Source organism: Salmo salar, chromosome 13, assembly GCF_965601325.2.
Source record: "Salmo salar chromosome 13, fSalSal1, whole genome shotgun sequence".
NCBI classification, from domain to species: Eukaryota; Metazoa; Chordata; class Actinopteri; order Salmoniformes; family Salmonidae; genus Salmo; species Salmo salar.
The window spans coordinates 59073285-59091819 of record NC_138303.1 but is presented as its reverse complement, the minus strand read 5'-3'; the positions used below and the strand labels follow the sequence as shown (position 1 = coordinate 59091819).

General features: G+C 44.3%; 1 protein-coding gene across 3 annotated transcripts in view; it reads left to right on the top strand.

The window, feature by feature from the left end:
* The first annotated feature begins 3095 nt into the window (after positions 1-3095).
* The window catches only part of LOC106567493 (rho GTPase-activating protein 26), a 118210-nt gene continuing 102770 nt past the window's right edge, over positions 3096-18535 (top strand). For all 3 annotated transcript variants that reach the window (XM_045693395.2, XM_014136787.3, XM_014136786.3), the window contains exon 1: positions 3096-3710. In XM_045693395.2, the coding sequence (XP_045549351.1) occupies positions 3557-3710 (154 nt within the window). In that variant the 5' untranslated portion in view covers positions 3096-3556. The remainder of the gene's footprint in view (positions 3711-18535) is intronic.

Here is an 18535-nt window from a genome sequence, read left to right as displayed (position 1 = left end):
ATAACAGCGACATAAGGTAATACAGTAACACTTGACATCAAGTTCTTATACATAATAGTACATTTGTCACTACAGCAATAGCAACATTGTTGATACATAGGATAGGACTTTAGAAATTGCTTTATAATTGGATAGTAATGCAGTTATTACACAAGTCGCACGCACACACGTACGCACGCACACACACTTACCTACTTATTCCTCAGCAACTTGAAAGTCCTGGATTTGATGAGTCCCCCTGCAGTACTTACTTCAACCAGGAGACGGCAAAACAGACCATCAATGAAAATATAAGCACTCCTTACAAATGCCTCATACTGTAAATACAGTAGATTCCAATCACAGATGATTGTACATGAATAGTAAGTGTTCTCTGGGGTCACTATGCAGAGGAAGTAGAGGTAGTCATTACCAATAAGTGAGGCGCAGCCCATGCCTTAGGGCCGGCACGTTAAGACTTCCTTCGGTGAATGACACCCAGTGTAATCCATTTGTGAATTGTCTAACCCCAACAGTATGACAGAAATGGGCCCCTGGCTTCTCTGGAAAGAAGAGAAGAGAATATGTCAGGTTCTTAAGTGTCTTTCCCATCTATGAGTGTTCTGGAGCCTAGCTGAAATGTCCCAGCTATGAGATCACCCCTAGCCGGCCTGGCTGATGAGTGTATGAGAGAGCTCTCTCAAGACTTCCTGATAGGGGTTTCTAACCACCTTGTGTGAGAGGTTCCCTCTATAGAAAAAAGCTTTTGGATGGATCCTGGGGGGGACTCAAAGGTCCACTGTGTCTCTTGCTACCTCTCAGTGGGCTGGGGCTGGATTACCCAGGCTAGTCCTGGTTTAGACTGGAGAGAGAGAGGGGCATTCTCCTTCCCAGTATGTCAACCAGAGGGGAAGACTTTCTCCTCTCTGTATGAGTCACTGGCTCAGGCCCCAGGGAATGGTGCATGTACTTAGTTTCTTGACATGGTTGGTTAAGAGTTCCACATGGGTGATTACACACCACTCATTCAACAAGGAATAATATTTTGGATGAACTATGTGATTCCAAATGTCATTCTTAGCCTATACAATTTTGTTAAACTGCTCCCACATCGTGTAGAACATTCAATGTAAATGTTTATTATGGTATTGTTGCAGTGGAGGCTGCTGAGGGGAGGACGGCTCATAATAACAGCTGGAACGGAGCAAATGAAATGGCATCAAATATATGTGTTTGATACAATTCCACTGATTCCGTTCCAGCCATTACCACGAGCCCGTCCTCCCCAATTAAGGTGCCTCCAACCTTCTGTGTTTAGTTGAAAGCAGCTGGAACAAACCACCCTATAATATAATACTATAGACTACTACACTCTTAGAAAAAAAAGGTGCTACCTAGTCCAGAAAGGGTTATTCATAGGAGAACCGTTTGAGGTACCCTTTTTGGTTCTAGGTAGAACCCTTTTGGTTCCAGGTAGAACCCTTGTTGCTTCCATGTAGAACCCATTCTACAGAATATTCTACCTGGAACCCAAAAGGGTTCTACCTGGAACCAAAGATTATTATCCTATGGGAACATCTGAACCCTTTTGGAACCCTTTTTTTTCTAAAAGTGTACAGAATGGGTTACTGGGACACTACTACAATAAATGGAACACTGTACTATACAGCAGATATGGAACACTGATATAAAACAAACAATTCAAATTTGATTTGTCCCCTGTGCCAAATACAACAGGTGTAGACCTTACAGTGAAATGCTTACTTATGAGCCCTTAACCAACAACACAGAATTTTTCAAAAGTAAGTAAACATAATTTGCTAAAGAAACTAAAGGAAAAATAGTAACACAATAAAAATAACAATAACGAGGGTACATACAAGGGGTACCGGTACCGCGTCAATGTGCAGGGGTACGGGGTAGTCGAGGTAATTGAGATAATATGAACATGTAGGTAGGGGTAAACTATACATAGATAATAAACAGAGAGTAGCAGCAGCGTGTGTGTGTGTGTGTGTGTGTGTGTGTGTGTGTGTGTGTGTGTGTGTTTGTGGGTGTACATCGAGCCTGTGCAAGAAAAATAAGAATAGATAAGAATAAAATAAGGAGGTCAATGCAAATAGTGTTCCAGGGGAAGTAATAAACATGCAAGGAAGTGAATGATGATCCAGAGTCACCTTATTTACACCTCACAGATGTAAAATGATATGATTCATTCTAGGCGCGTATGGAACCCATTGGTAAAGTAGACCCCAAGCAATAAATCATTTTTTATCTTATCTTATTTGTAGGCTCAAATCGGCATGAAATCCCTAAAGTTGCAGATTTTTAGCACTATTTGCAGTTGCAAATTAAAACTGTATGGAAACTGAGTAGCCTAATTAGCATTCATCATGATCGTACTGTGTTGGAGGAAGTTGCACATCTAAATCTGGAGTTGCCAACACAGTAACCACAAACAAGTGTGGACTTGTATCTCCACTGCACTGCTAAAATCTTAAGTGAAATAACTCTTTACCCTGACATGAGGTGATGATTTGTTACATAGATAAAGAGCACAGACTCTGTCTAGACTGACACGCGCACACACACACACACACACACACACACACACACACACACACACACACACACACACACACACACACACACACACACACACTATGATTTATAAAGGGGTTATACATCATTTATAAACAAGCCAATGTATTAGTTTCAAACTATAATAAACAGTTAAGGCATTAGTTGAGTTTGTGATTGATTTACGGTCCCATTATTGATAACATTTCCATTTGCAAGTGTAGCAGATTAAATAAAGGCCTGTGACGTGTGGAATTACCAAGGCCTAACACTTGCTCACTAAATGGACTCTTAATTTAAACAGTTTAAGATTAAACAACAATTTGTCGCTTTGCTAATCCGAGCCTGAGCAGGTTGATGTCACCCCCGCAGATAAATTCCCCTTTCTGAAGTGACTTCGATGCATTCTTGACCAACCAGCCCTTTCTTTACGCACCCATCTCCTGCAACTGTAGTGCAGTCATTGGTAGTGTGGCGGACCGTTTTGGAACTCAGCAATACTATTGGTCTACAGCCGCATCCATCATAAGATTATCTGTTTCGGGGTAGGTTGGCACGGACGCCAAAGCTTGAGAGAAAGGGACTGCATTTAATCGCCCAGTCGAAGAATTCGCAAATACTACCTTGTCTCGTTGTTTCGCTTTCCTCCCCTTTTCATCGCTAATATGATGTTGTCATGAGGAATGCACAGAAGGTTTACCTGGGATATTTGACAGCCAAGAACTGAATATTATTTCAGCACTTCCCTCCCGGACAAGCACAGTTTTTCGCGTGCAGTTTTTTTGGTGATGCCGTTTGGATCCTAGGCTAAAAGAAGCCAGATCCACGTTTGCCCGCCTGCATGTTGTCAGAAAGGTTATTGGGTGTGTAGTGTAATGTAACTAGGTATCTGAATATTGCTCTCTGTGTTCTGCTACTTTCTTATAATTGGATTGCACATCATAAGTCAAAGATTTCTTCATCCTCCGACCTCGGGTACTGTGGACTGGGAGGAAACATGGGACTGCCTGCTCTGGAGTTTAGTGACTGCTATCTGGACAGTCCACAGTTCCGAGACAGATTGAAGTCTCACGAACTGGAACTGGACAAGACCAATAAGTTCATCAAAGAGCTGATCAAAGATGGGAAGGCGCTCATCCAAGCACTGAAAAGTAAGATCATCCATTTGCTCTTTGTGGGGGAAGAAAGGGAGTGTACACATGATATTGACACAGTTGCAACAATGTTGCACTTTATTGTGACGATGACTGCGCTACTGTGTTCAGCTAAATTCCCAAACAATTATGAATGACGACATTGCCCAATGTATTAAAGACCTACGTGTTAGCTCTCTAATGATCTTAAGTAGTTTACCCAAAATATTTTCACTAATAGTGGATTTTAGATTTAAAGTAGCATACAGTGCATTCAGAAAGTATTAAGAACCCGACTTTTCCACACTTTGTTATGTTACAGCCTTATTCTGAAATTGATTAAATATTTTTTTCCCTCATTGATCTACACACAATACTCCATAATGACAAAGTGAAAACAGGTTTTTAGAAATGTTTGCAAATGTATTAAAAATAACAGAAATACCTTATTTACGTAAGTATTCAGACCCTTTAATATGAGACTCGAAATTGAGCTCAGGTTCATCCTGTTTCCATTGATCATCCTTGAGATGTTTCTACAACTTGATTGGGGTCCACCTGTGTTAAATTCAATTGATTGGACATGATTTGTAAAGGCACACACTTGTCTATATAAGGTCCCACAGTTGACAGTGCATGTCAGAGCATAAACGAAACCATGAGGTCGAAGGAATTGTCTGTAGAGCTCCGAGACAGGATTGTGTCGAGGCACAGATATGGCGAAGGGTACCAAAAAATGTCTGCAGCATTGAAGGTCGCCAAGAACACAGTGGCCTCCATCATTCTTAAATGGAAGAGGTTTGGAACCACCAAGACTCTTTCTAGAGCCGGCCAAACTGAGCAATTGGGGGAGAAGGGCCTTGGTCAGGGAGGTGACAAAGAACCCAATGGTCACTCTGACAGAGCTCCAGAGTTCCTCTGTGGAGATGGTAGAATCTTCCAGAAGTACAACCATTTCTGCAGAAATCCACCAATCAGGCCTTTATGGTAGAGTGGCCAGACGGAAGCCACTCCTCAGTAAAAGGTACATGACAGCCCTCTTGGAGTTTGCCAAAAGGCACCTAAATGACTCTCAGACCATGAGAAACAAGATTCTCAGGTCTGATGAAACCAAGATTCAACTCTTTGGCCTGAATGCCAAGCGTCACATCTGGAGGATACCTGGCACCATCCCTACGATGAAGCATGGTGGTGGCAGCATCAGCATCATGCTGTGAGGATGTTTTTCTGAGGCAGGGACTGGAAAACTAGTCAGGATTGAGGGAAAGATGAACCGAGAAAAGTACAGAGAGATCCTTGATGAAAACCTGCTCTAGAGCGCTCAGGACCTCAGACGGGGTGAAGGTTCACCTTCCAACAGGACAACGACCCTAACATGCTGACCAGACCTGTCTGCGTGCGCCATCACACGCATTTTGATTTTGTCCGCCCACACCAGACGCGATCAGGACACGCAGGTTGAAATATCAAAATGAACTCTCAACCAATTATATTAATTTGGGGACAGGTCGATAAGCAAACATTTATGGCAATTTAGCTAGCTAGCTAGCTTGCTGTTGCTAGCTAATTTGTCCAGGGATATAAACATTGGTTTGTTATTTTACCTGAAATGCACAAGGTCCTCTACTTCGACAATTAATCCACAAATAAAAGGGTAAAAAGGTTTGTTTTCTAGTTATCTCTCCTCCTTCAGGTTTCTTCTTCTTCTTTGGACTTTATACGGCAGTTGGCAACCAACTTTAAGGTGCATTACCACTACCGACTGGACTGGAGTGTGGACCTCAGTACATCTTTCAATCACCCGCATGGGTATATGTTCCTAAAAACCAATGAGGAGATGGCACGTGGGTATATGCTCCTAAAAACCAATGAGGAGATGGCACGTGGGTATATGTTCCTAAAAACCAATGAGGAGATGGGAGAGGCGGGACTTGCAGCGCGTTAAGCGTCACAAATAGAACCACGTTCTATTTTAGCGCCTGTCCACACAGACACGCGCGAGCATTGGGAGTGCAATGATTGAATAACATGTATGTGTACATTTATTTTGTAACGCTCATGCATGCGACACAAGCGATGTGGTCAGCATGTAAGCACACAGCCAACACAATGCAGGAGTGGCTTCGGGACAAGGCTCTGAATGTCCTTGAGTGGCCCAGCCAGAGCCTGGACATGAACCCGATCGAACATCTCTGGAGAGACCTGAAAATAGCTGACAGAGAGGATCTGCAGAGAAGAATGGGAGAAACTCCCCAAATACAGGTGTGCCAAGCTTGTAGCGTCATACCCTAGAAGACTTGATGTCCTCTTCCAAAGGTGCTTCAACAAAGTACTTAGTAAAGGCTCTGAATACTTATGAAAATTTGATATTTTAGTTTCAATTTCTAAAAATCAGTTTTTACTTTGTCATTATGGGGAATTGTGTGTAGATTGATGAGGGGAAAAAAACTATTACAATCAATTTTAGAATAAGGCTGTATGGTAACAAAATGTGGAAAAAGTCAATGGGTCTGAATACTTTCCGAATTTGGTATTTATTTTATTTTATTTTACCTTTATTTAACTAGGCAAGTCAGTTAAGAATAATTTCTTATTTTACAATGACGGCCTACCGAATGCACTGTGTATTGTGTATATATAAAGTGTGTATGGTAACGTGAAACATTTCCATTATTATTATTTTCCTGCAGAATACTAAGATGTAAGATGAAGGACTTAGTCATTAAACATCATCAGTCAGTGACGGTTCAGATAGAGGGGAGTAGAACCCTGCATGAGTTAACACGTGCTTGCTGGTCAGAGTTGGGATTTGAACCAATCTACAGCATCAAGCCTCAAACAAAAGTCCCATGTTCACAAGTCACCAGGCAGCTAGTGTGAAGTACAAGAGCTAATCTTTACATTTAGCTACTCTTGCCTCGCACAGTAACACACTGTTACTACACTACTATACATTACCTGAAGTTTCCACTCCACTCTAACTCATGATAGATGTTCAAAACCGTCCAATAAACTCCATGCTCTTCTGAACAGTCCGCTGTCAGCTAACATTCACAGTCTGGACAGTTCTGCTTTTGTCTATCAGGGACATCTAGAAATCAAACAGAACGACCCGTATTGACCCTAGTCCCAGGTCAGAGGGGAACTGGGGTTAGGGATCGTCAACTATTGTAGCTACTGCTGGTTGTGTAGCTGCAGAAACCACAGGCCATATAAAATGTGTTTTAATTGCGTATTACATGTGAATAATGTAAGCCTATGTTACAGTTCCCTTTTCACATTATTTTGAAGCGCTCTACTTTAGTGAGAATTGAATCCAGAATCAACTTGTCAATCCTTGTTCTGGTTGCTAGCGGTGATTCCACAACAACAAGTACATGTTTGTAACCTCTAACATACATGTGTGCCACTGCTCACCACAAGAGAAAGTAAACCATACGTTACACCTGAGGAGTGACTTCAGGCTACTATTCAACTTCCTGTCACATCTGAAATATCAGTGTCATTTACCGCCTCCCCATCCTGTTGGTTGGAGTGTGGTTCCTGTGGGCCAGGCCTACAGTCAGTCACAGACTTCACAGAGCACCAACACCAGCCGTAGTCCACAACCAGCCAGCCTCTGGTGCACGATGGATGTTCTGTAAGCAAAGGGCAACCTGTCATTAGGGATCCAGGTGAAAAGTCTTACACCTGACCTTAAACATGACATTTCGTTAATCACTCAAATGAACCCAAATGAGGGTTTACCGGCGCTGTTCTGTGGATAGGAAGGCTGCATATTTGGACATTAAATGTTGCCTGTTTTGAGTAAATGGGATAAAATGAAAACCAGGTTTTGTTTGAGTTTGCTTTGTGTAAAAGGAACGGCTCTTTAGTTTAACCCCTGCCATTGGTTCACCTACTGCGGTATGCCACTGTCACAATAACATAGCTCGAACACACAGGCGTTTGCAATTTTAGTGTGAGGTCATCATTGTCTAGAATGGCAAAGTTGTCACAGGGGTTTTCTGAGGTGAACAATGCTTCAGCCCCTTGAGTATTTTTACACGGCGATGACTGAGAAGCATATATCGATTTCCACACGGTTTAAATCATTTAACAACAGACACAGCATTTCAGCGAGGAGAGGTGAAATGAATGTCTCCTGTTGCAGATTTTTATGGACTGTCTTCTAAAGGAGTCTTTCGTGAGTGTGAGTCCAAGGCCTATGAAACCTGAGTTTACATGCATTCTGTCCTACAGTGGAATGATGAAATGACCCCAAATGGAGGATTAGGGAGTATGCCTGAGTTTCCCCCTCAGAAACTCAGCAGGCTGTTTCTCATAGTTAACGGTTTATATTTTTCCACCTTACATGAGATGATGTCCTCTCACACTGTCGACGACTGGTATTATTAGGATCAGATGACCAAATTATACATTTTAGGATATTGTAGTTACATAGTTATTGGAGTTACATAGTTATTATTGCAGTATTTGCTGTAGGTAGGTGTTACCTTTCTCACCTACACACTCTGTCCCACAAGGATGTACTTATGCTTGGTTCCTAATGGAACCCTATTCCCTATGTAGTGCACTACAGGTCCTATGGGACCTTGTCAAAAGTAGTGCACTGTAATAGGGGATAGGGTGCCAGTGTTTGTTTAGATGATGCTGTTGTGAAGTGAATGCAGCTAAGAGAAAGTGAAATGGTCCCTGCATTCTTTCACGTAGCCGTTAAACATCCAGGTTCAGCTATAGAAACAGTCCCCTATAAACAGTTGCTCTAAACAATCTACTCCACTATGTTCCCCTGTAGAAGCATCTCCAACCCTCTGAGAAGCAGAGTGAGAATCCCCAGGACAGAAGTTAGGCCTACCTCAAGAGCACTCTGCTTGGAGGTCCCCCAGTGTGTTTTATGAGTAGTGATGATAGAGCTGGTAAATTACTATCTCTCTACTGTGGTGATGGATGAACCCAGTGCAGCCACACAATGTGACTGTGACTAATATACACACACTACTAGCCCAGGCAGTCTCTTTCGCTGTAGGCCATTTCAGATGTGTGTGTGCGTGTGCGTGTGCGTGTGTGTGTGAGTGGGGGGCTCTTGCCTTTCAGAACAGAGTCACATTATCCCAGTCTGCCTGCGGGAGGGAGAGAGGAGTGGGTGGTTACATGAGGAGTGGGGGGGTGTCGTGAGGAGTGGGGGGGTGTCGTGAGGAGTGAGGGGTGTTGTGAGGACTAGGGGGGTGTTGTGAGGAGTGGGGGGGTGTTGTGAGGAGTGGGGGGGTGTCGTGAGGAGTGGGGGGGTGTCGTGAGGAGTGGGGCGGTGTCGTGAGGAGTGGGGCGGTGTCGTCAGGAGTGGGGGGGTGTCGTGAGGAGTGGGGGGGAGTCGTGAGGAGTGGGGGGGTGTCGTGAGGAGTGGGGCGGTGTCGTGAGGAGTGGGGCGGTGTCGTGAGGAGTGGGGGGGGTGTCGTGAGGAGTGGGGGGGTGTCGTGAGGAGTGGGGCGGTGTCGTGAGGAGTGGGGCGGTGTCGTGAGGAGTGGGGGGGTGTCGTGAGGAGTGGGGCGGTGTCGTGAGGAGTGGGGCGGTGTCGTGAGGAGTGGGGGGGGTGTCGTGAGGAGTGGGGCGGTGTCGTGAGGAGTGGGGCGGTGTCGTGAGGAGTGGGGCGGTGTCGTGAGGAGTGGGGGGGGTGTCGTGAGGAGTGGGGCGGTGTCGTGAGGAGTGGGGGGGGGTGTCGTGAGGAGTGGGGGGGTGTCGTGAGGAGTGGGGCGGTGTCGTGAGGAGTGGGGGGGTGTCGTGAGGAGTGGGGGGGTGTCGTGAGGAGTGGGGCGGTGTCGTGAGGAGTGGGGGGGGTGTCGTGAGGAGTGGGTGGGTGTCGTGAGGAGTGGGGCGGTGTCGTGAGGAGTGGGGGGGTGTCGTGAGGAGTGGGGCGGTGTCGTGAGGAGTGGGGGGGTGTCGTGAGGAGTGGGGCGGTGTCGTGAGGAGGGGGGCGTTGTCGTGAGGAGTGGGGGGGTGTCGTGAGGAGGGGGGCGGTGTCGTGAGGAGTGGGGGGTGTCATCGCGTCTCAGGGCATTCTACTGAATGCATCAAATGGGAACAAAGGACAATAAATATGTGCGTGCACGTATGTCAGCACAAGTGTGTGCGTGTGTGTGAGATGGGGGGAGAAAGGGGGGCGGTGGGGGTTGGCATGAGCGGTATTCCTTAAGCAGTGACGTAAAGGCGGGGAAATTAGGGCACCCACACCACATAGCTCTGTCTATTATTGCCATTTGTTTGTCAGGGAATGCTTCTTTGAGCCCTGAACCTACAGTGGCAGAGCTGCACTTATCACGTATGCTCAGAGGGTCCAATCATGTGTTTGGCTTATTTTGGCTTTCTACCAAGATGAGCTAACACAATCCAGGTGGACACAGAGTTGGTAAATATTTGAACTTTAGAAGCTTTATTTAGTTACATGCTTCATAATTGCATAGTCATTCAGCCACTCAGCAGTTTGTGTTCAGGCATATTCCTTCATGTGTTTCCACTCACAAAGACGTGAAACTTATTTCCATGGTATGCACCAGTCTAATTCTCTCTATAGGCCATATACATATAAATGTATGCACATGTTGGTTGTTTTTTCCACCACATTCCGCTTGTTGTTCATTTTTCTACAGGATAGTGTTACTGAAATTGTAAACCATTAGCCTGCCCTGCAAACCTCCTGCCATGAATTCAGGCCTATTTTGTTTTGTGCAGGTGGACTTCTTCCAAGCGGCCTTCACATAAATGTTGTGAGTGAAACATAGCTGGCCTCTCTCTGTGTGCAGGAGAGCACAAGTACTGGAGGCACTATTGATGACCCAATGACAATGTCAGTAGGGGACACACTTAAAGAGGACATATGAAAAGAGCGAAAGAGAGAGGATGAAAGGTACAAGAAAAGGGGAATTGAAAACCATTAAAGCCTGTTTGGTTCTTTTTAGAAACATGAACATTTTCCATCTGGCGAAAGTAAGCACAGAGGCTATGGTTCCTGAGCTGGTCTCCACTCTGGCCTCCTAACCGGGTAAGAGGAAGTGGGATTTACACATACTACGTGGAGTTTATTTTTAGGGCTCCCACTCTTGAACTAGGCCATTTCTAATGAAAATGAGCCTTTTTCTTCTTAATGGCGAAAATAACGTCAGTGAGAGATTTCAGCCAATGGTTCCCCTTTAGTTACATACAGAGCTGTGTGAATTCTTCACATAGTTTCTTCACACAAACACACTCATACAGTTGAAGTCAGAAGTTTACATACACTTAGGTTGGAGTCATTAAAACTCATTTTTCAACCACTCCACACATTTCTTGTTAACAAACTATAGTTTTGGCAAGTCGGTTAGGACGTCTACTTTGTGAATGACACAAGTAATTTTTCCAACAATTGTTTACAGACAGACTAGTTCACTTATAATTCACTGTATCACAATTCCAGTGGTCAGAAGTTTACATACACTAAGTTGACTGTGCCTTTAAACAGCTTGGAAAATTCCAGAAAATGATGTCATAGCTTTAGAAGCTTCTGACAGGCTAATTGACATCATTTGAGTCAATTGGAGGTCTACCTGTGGATGTATTTCAAGGCCTACCTTCAAACTCAGTGCCTCTGCTTGACATCATGGGAAAATCAAAAGAAATCAGCCAAGACCTCCTCGTGGAGGTCTACAAAAAAATTGTAGACCTCCACAAGTCTGGTTCATCCTTGGGAGCAACTTCCAAACGCCTGAAGGTACCACATTCATCTGTACAAATAATAGTACGCAAGTATAAACACCTTGGGACCACGCAGCCGTCATACCGCTCAGGAAGGAGACGCGTTCTGTCTCCTAGAGATGAACGTACTTTGGTGCGAAGTGCAAATCAATCCCAGGAACAACAACAACAAAGGACCTTGTGAAGATGCTGGAGGAAACAGGTACAAAAGTATCTATATCCACTGTAAAACGAGTCCTATATTGACATAACCTGAAAGGCTGCTCAGCAAGGAAGAAGCCACTGCTCCAAAACCGTCATAAAAAAGCCGGACTACGGTTTGCAACTGCACATGGGGACAAATATTGTACTTTTTGGAGAAATGTCCTCTGGTCTGATGAAACAAAAATAGAACTGTTTGGCCATAATGACCATCGTTATGTTTGGAGGAAAAAGGGGGAGGCTTGCAAGAAGAAGAACACCATCCCAACCGTGAAGTACGGGGGTGGTAGCATCATGTTGTGGGGGTGCTTTGCTGCAGGAGGGACTGGTGCACTTCACAAAATAGATGGCATCATGAGGCAGGAAAATTATGTGGATATATTGAAGCAACATTTCAAGACATCAGTCATGAATTTAAAGCTGGGTCGCAAATGGGTCTTCCAAATGGACAATGACCCCAAGCATACTTCCAAGCATGCTTCCAGTTGTGGCAAAACGGCTTAAGGACAACAAAGTCAAGGTATTGGAGTGGCCATCACAAAGCCCTGACCTCAATCCTATTGAATATTTGTGGGCAGAACTGAAAAAGCGTGTGCGAGCAAGGAGGCCTACAAACCTGACTCAGTTACACCAGCTCTGTCAGGAGGAATGGGCCAAAATTCACCCAAGTTATTGTGGGAAGCTTGTGGAAGGCTACCCGAAACGTTTGACCCAAGTTAAACAATTTAAAGGCAATGCTACCAAATACTAATTGAGTGTATGTACACTTCTGACCCACTGGGAATGTGATGAAAGAAATAAAAGCTGAAATAAATCATTCTCTCTACTCTTATTCTGACATTTCACATTCTTAATATAAAGTGGTGATCCTAACTGACCTAAGACATGGACTTTTTACTAGGATTAAATGTCAGGAATTGTGAAAACTGAGTTTAAATGTATTTGGCTAAGGTGTATGTAAACTTCCCGACTTTAACTGTAGACATTGGCTACACTGAATCATTCTCACCCTAGCTACCCTCTATCCTGGTTCTAGTCCTCCTTTAGCATTATTGCTTCTTACAGTAAGTCTTCTTTGAAAAATAGAACCCTTACTAGACCAATAGAGAAAGACATGAGTGTGTGTTGTCACAGATCCCTCTTGAACTTTCATTGCGCACACCTGGTCCCTATTCCCACTGATTGTATTTGTATATATGTGCCCTTTGTTCACCATGGTGTTGTCGATTATTGTTACTATGTCCGTTGGTGCGTGTCAGTGCCTGTGATGTGTGTTTTTGTCACATGAGTTGACGCTGGAGAGACGAAGCAGGTACAGGGAGTAAAACATTTAATAAAGAACGGACAAGGAACAAGATAGGAACAGCATCAGCATACAAGAAAACAAAGACAAAAAACAATCAATGCAGAAGCGGAGAACAGAGCTGGGGAACTGACAAATATAGGGGAGGTAGTAAAAGGTGTTGAGTGAGTCCAGGTGAGTTCAATATCGCTGATGTGTGCGTAATGGATGATAGGAGTGCGTGATGCAGGGCAGCCTGGCGCTGAAGCGCCAGTGGGGTGGGGTGGGGTGGGGTGGGGTGGGGTGGGGTGGGGTGGGGGACGTGACAGTTTTGGGCTTTCGTGCCCTTGTGGATTGCGCAGATGATTACGGGTCTCGTCCCATGTGATAATCATTGTGCGCGTGTTATTTTTTCGAGGTACTCCTCGCTCTTTTGTTTTGGTTTCAACCCTGTGTTTTTGTAACATGTTTGTTTGGTCTTCTTCCCCGTGCCTTTACACGGCACGCCGTAATTTGGGTCTTAATAAAAAACCCTATTACGCATTCCTGCGTCTGTCTCCCAAATCAATTCATACCAACGTGACAGAATAATCGACCATTGAGGGAGACAGCGGGAATGGCCCATCCGACGCTGCAACTGGTCCATCTGGCACCGCCGCAACTTAAGCAGCCACAACTGGCCCGTCCGACCCCGCCACAACCGGTCCGTCCAACGCCACTGCATTGCGCACACCTGGCCCCTATTCCCACTGATTGTATTTGTATATATGTGCCCTTTGTTTACCATGGTGCTGTCGATTATTGTTCCCATGTCCGTTGGTGGTGTGAGTACCGATGTGTTGGTGCAGCTGTTATGCTGCATGCTACGTATATATATTGTGTATTACGTGTATCGTCCAGTGTCGGTCAACAAGGTTTATCCTCGCTCTTTTGTTTAGGTCCAGCCAAGTGTTTTTGTATACGTGTTTGTTTTGGGTGTATTAAAAAACCCTATTGTGTATTCCTGCGCCTGTCTCCAAAATCCTTTATACCAGCGTGACTTGTGTACACAAAGTGTTCCGTCATGCAGCGTGTTTAAGGACATACTTGTTTGTGTGTGTCATGGGACAAGTCACAGTTATACTGATAGCTCCTTTGATATTGTGGGTGTCAGTGACACTATATACACTGAACAAAAATATACTGCTCAAAAAAATAAAGGGAACACTTAAACAACACATCCTAGATCTGAATGAAAGAAATAATCTTATGAAATACTTTTTTCTTTACATAGTTGAATGTGCTGACAACAAAATCACACAAAAATAATCAATGGAAATCCAATTTATCAACCCATGGAGGTCTGGATTTGGAGTCACACTCAAAATTAAAGTGGAAAACCACACTACAGGCTGATCCAACTTTGATGTAATGTCCTTAAAACAAGTCAAAATGAGGCTCAGTAGTGTGTGTGGCCTCCACGTGCCTGTATGACCTCCCTACAACACCTGGGCATGCTCCTGATGAGGTGACAGATGGTCTCCTGAGGGATCTCCTCCCAGACCTGGACTAAAGCATCCGCCAACTCCTGGACAGTCTGTGGTGCAACGTGGCGTTGGTGGATGGAGCGAGACATGATGTCCCAGATGTGCTCAATTGGATTCAGGTCTGGGGAACAGGCGGGCCAGTCCATAGCATCAATGCCTTCCTCTTGCAGGAACTGCTGACACACTCCAGCCGCATGAGGTCTAGCATTGTCTTGCATTAGGAGGAACCCAGGGCCAACCGCACCAGCATATGGTCTCACAAGGGGTCTGAGGATCTCATCTCGGTACCTAATGGCAGTCAGGCTACCTCTGGAGAGCACATGGAGGGCTGTGCGGCCCCCCAAAGAAATGCCACCCCACACCATGACTGACCCACCGCCAAACCGGTCATGCTGGAGGATGTTGCAGGCAGCAGAACGTTCTCCACAGCGTCTCCAGGCTCTGTCACGTCTGTCACGTGCTCAGTGTGAACCTGCTTTCATCTGTGAAGAGCACAGGGCGCTGTAAATCACAGATACCTTAAAAGAAAGTAGGGGCGTGGATCAGAAAACCAGTGTGACCACCATTTGCCTCATGCAGTGCGACGCATCTCCTTCACATAGTGTTGATCAGGCTGTTGATTGTGGCCTGTGGAATGTTGTCCCACCCCTCTTTAATGACTCTGTGAAGTTTCTGGATATTGGCGGAACAGAAACATGCTGTCATATACGTCGATCCAGAGCATCCCAAACATGCTCAATGGGTGTCTGCTGAGTATGTAGGCCATAGAAGAACTGGGACATTTTCAGCTTCCAGGAATTGTGTACGGATCCTTGCGACATGAGGACGTGCATTATTATGAATGATATGACAATGAGCCTCAGTATCTTGTCCCGGTATCTCTGTGCATTCAAATTGCCATCGACAAAATGCAATTGTGTTCATTGTCCATAGCTTACCACAAAACTACGCTTTTTGTGCGTATGGAACATTTATGAGATCTTGAAACATGTGACCAACCCTATACATGTAGCGTTTATTTTTTGGTTCAGTATAGATGTACTGTGTAATGTAGTCGTGTAGAGTCCAGTTGTTGTGACACCAAAGGCAGGCTAGGGTCATTCAGGGGACTCTCCATAATATAAGCTGTGCTTTGTGTCATTTGGGTGTTTCTGTACTTTGTGCTTTGATACACATTGATTGGATCTGTGTGCTGACTTCCAACATTCTCTTTCTGCGGAAACATCATAAAAGACTGGGGGAATAGAACAGTGCAGGTCAGGAACAGGAAAGTTCTGAAGGAGGAAGGCCTGTTTACAATCTCCTGGAGGTTATCTGATAATGTGTGGTCATAAAGAAGGAACAAGGTTAAGATCTGAAACAGAACACATGGTTCAATCTGAATAGGTAGCAGTAAAGTATACTTGGTTTAGTTGCTTTAAAAGGCATTGCAATTGTTGTTTTGACGTTTAGAGCAAACCAAAATGGTTGTTACAACCTTATAATAGCCTAAAGAATTTCATTGGCAACTACCCTTGTTATTTCACTGTTCCATCTGATCTACCGTATCTATGGTGATTAGGCTGCCCTACCTCTGGCTCTTTGTCACCACGCACGCGCACACGCACCTGCACGCGCACATGCGCACACACACAACCTACTGTATAGTCATCATCAGGCTGTTCTATCTCTGGCTGTCTCCGGAATGTTTATTGTAGGAGTTGCTCTGATTTGAGGGATGACGTGGTGTAGGGCCTATAAAATACATCAGATTTTTTTTGCCTGATTTTGTTTAGTTTTTTCCCAAATTCCATTTACTTAGTTGTTTTTCCAGGTTTCTGTTCTTTCAGGATTTCGCTCTCAAAATCACACTTTTTTAAACAGAAAAACAACAAAATGGAATGTTCTAAATCTAAAACAATGTTTAAACCACATCAAGAGACAATTTTTTTAGGTCTGGCAAAAATGGAAGAAATGTCGATTTTGTGGTAACTACCCTTTAATGCAAGTGCACATCAGGAAGAGACCATTGTTTGGTTAAAGGGATTCTTTGGGATTTTGGCAATGAGGCCATTTTACCATTCATCTGACTCTGGGGAAGTAGATAAAGGGCATCATTGCCAAAATCACGAACTATCCCTTTAAGCGGTGTTGCTATAGTGCTCATGTGATTGCAGTTTGCAAAACAAATTGCCACTTGGTTTGATGAAAATAATCTTAATATTATTCTGCCAGGTAGGCTACTTTGTAGTCACAATTTAATTGAGAAGGTTTTTAGGAAAGCCTTTCCATCTCCATCAGAAGAAGGTGATCATTTGCATTATCGCTAACGGCTACACAAATTATAGACATAAGCAAGCACCATACACATACACACAGACAGGGGCATTCCTGTGCCATTTCAGAAAGTTGCGTTAAAACACAAGTCACTGATGCATTTTGTTCATGTCTTATATTCAGTGGCGGTAATACCGGCTGTTCTAGCTGGCTAACTAAATGCTAAACGAGCGCATTGCCAACATTTTATACGGTCTCTGAACTGAAGTATTTGCAAGACAGACATCCCAGCTCATAAAGTTATACAAGTAACAAAATGCTACTCACAGTTTGCTGCACGCACAAACATATATTAGACAGCAAGGCTCTTGATTCAAGAGGGGATTCTCTGCCGTTACCAAGCGAACCTTGATTTTGGAAGAAGCTATCTGCTTAGCTAGATAACGTAGTAAATTAGCAAACCAAATGCACAACTGCAGAGCATTTAGCACATTTTAGATAGTTAACTTAATAGTTATAAGATAACTAGCTGGAAAACATTTAGTTGTGAATTCCATACTGTACCTAGATCACCTGGCGCATATTGCACAACACACTCACAAGGCTCCGGTCACTCGTCGTTGTGTGCTTGTAAACAAACATCACGTGACATGGGACTACCGGTAAGCTTCATAATGAACAATTACAGTGGCTTGCGAAAGTATTCACCCCCTTGGCATTTTTCCTATTTTGTTGCCTGCCTTACAACCTGGAATTAAAATTGAATTTTTGTGTGTGGGGGGGGGTTGTATCATTTGATTTACACAACATGCCTACCACTTTGAAGATACAAAATATTTTTTTGATTGTGCATAACTATTCACCCCCCCAAAGTCAATACTTTGTAGAGCCACCCTTTGCAGCAATTACAGCTGAAAGTCTCCAGGGGTATGTCTCTATAAGCTTGGCACATCTAGCCACTGGGATTTTTGCCCATTCTTCAAGGCAAAACTGCTCCAGCTGCTTCAAGTTGGATGGGTTCCGCTGGTGTACAGCAATATTTAAGTCATACCACAGATTCTCAGTTGGATTGAGGTCTGGGCTTTGACTAGGCCATTCCAAGACATTTACATGTTTTCCCTTAAACCACTTGAGTGTTGCTTTAACAGTATGCTTAGGGTCATTGTCCTGCTGGAAGGTGAACCTCTGTCCCAGTCTCAAATCTCTGGAAGACTGAAACAGGTTTCCCTCAAGAATTTCCCTGTATTTAGTGCCATCCATTGTTCCTTCAATTCTGAACAGTTTCCCAGTCCCTGCCGATGGAAAAACATCCCCACAGCATGATGCTGCCACCACCATGCTTCACTGTGGGGTTGGTGTTCTCGGGGTGATACAAGGTGTTGGGTTTGCGCCAGACATAGCGTTTTCCTTGATGGCCAAAAAGCTACATTTTTGTCTCATCTGACCAGAGTACCTTCTTCCATATGTTTGGGGAGTCTCCCGCATGCCTTTTGGTGTATACCAAACGTGTTTGCTTATTTTTTTTCTTTAAGCAATGGCTTTTTCTGGCCACACTTCCTTAAAACCCAGCTCTGTGGAGTGTATGGCTTAAAGTGGTCCTATGGACAGATAGTCCAATCTCCGCTGTGGAGCTTTGCAGCTCCTTCAGGGTTATCTTTGGTCTCTTTGTTGCCTCTCTGATTAATACCCTCCTTGAGTGGTCCGTGAGTTTTGGTGGGCGGCCCTCTCTTGGCAGGTTTGTTGTGGTGCCATATTCTTTCCATTTTTTAATAACGGATTTAATGGTGCTCCGTGGGATGTTCAAAGTTTCTGATATTTTTTTATAACCCAACCCTGATCTGTACTTCTCCACA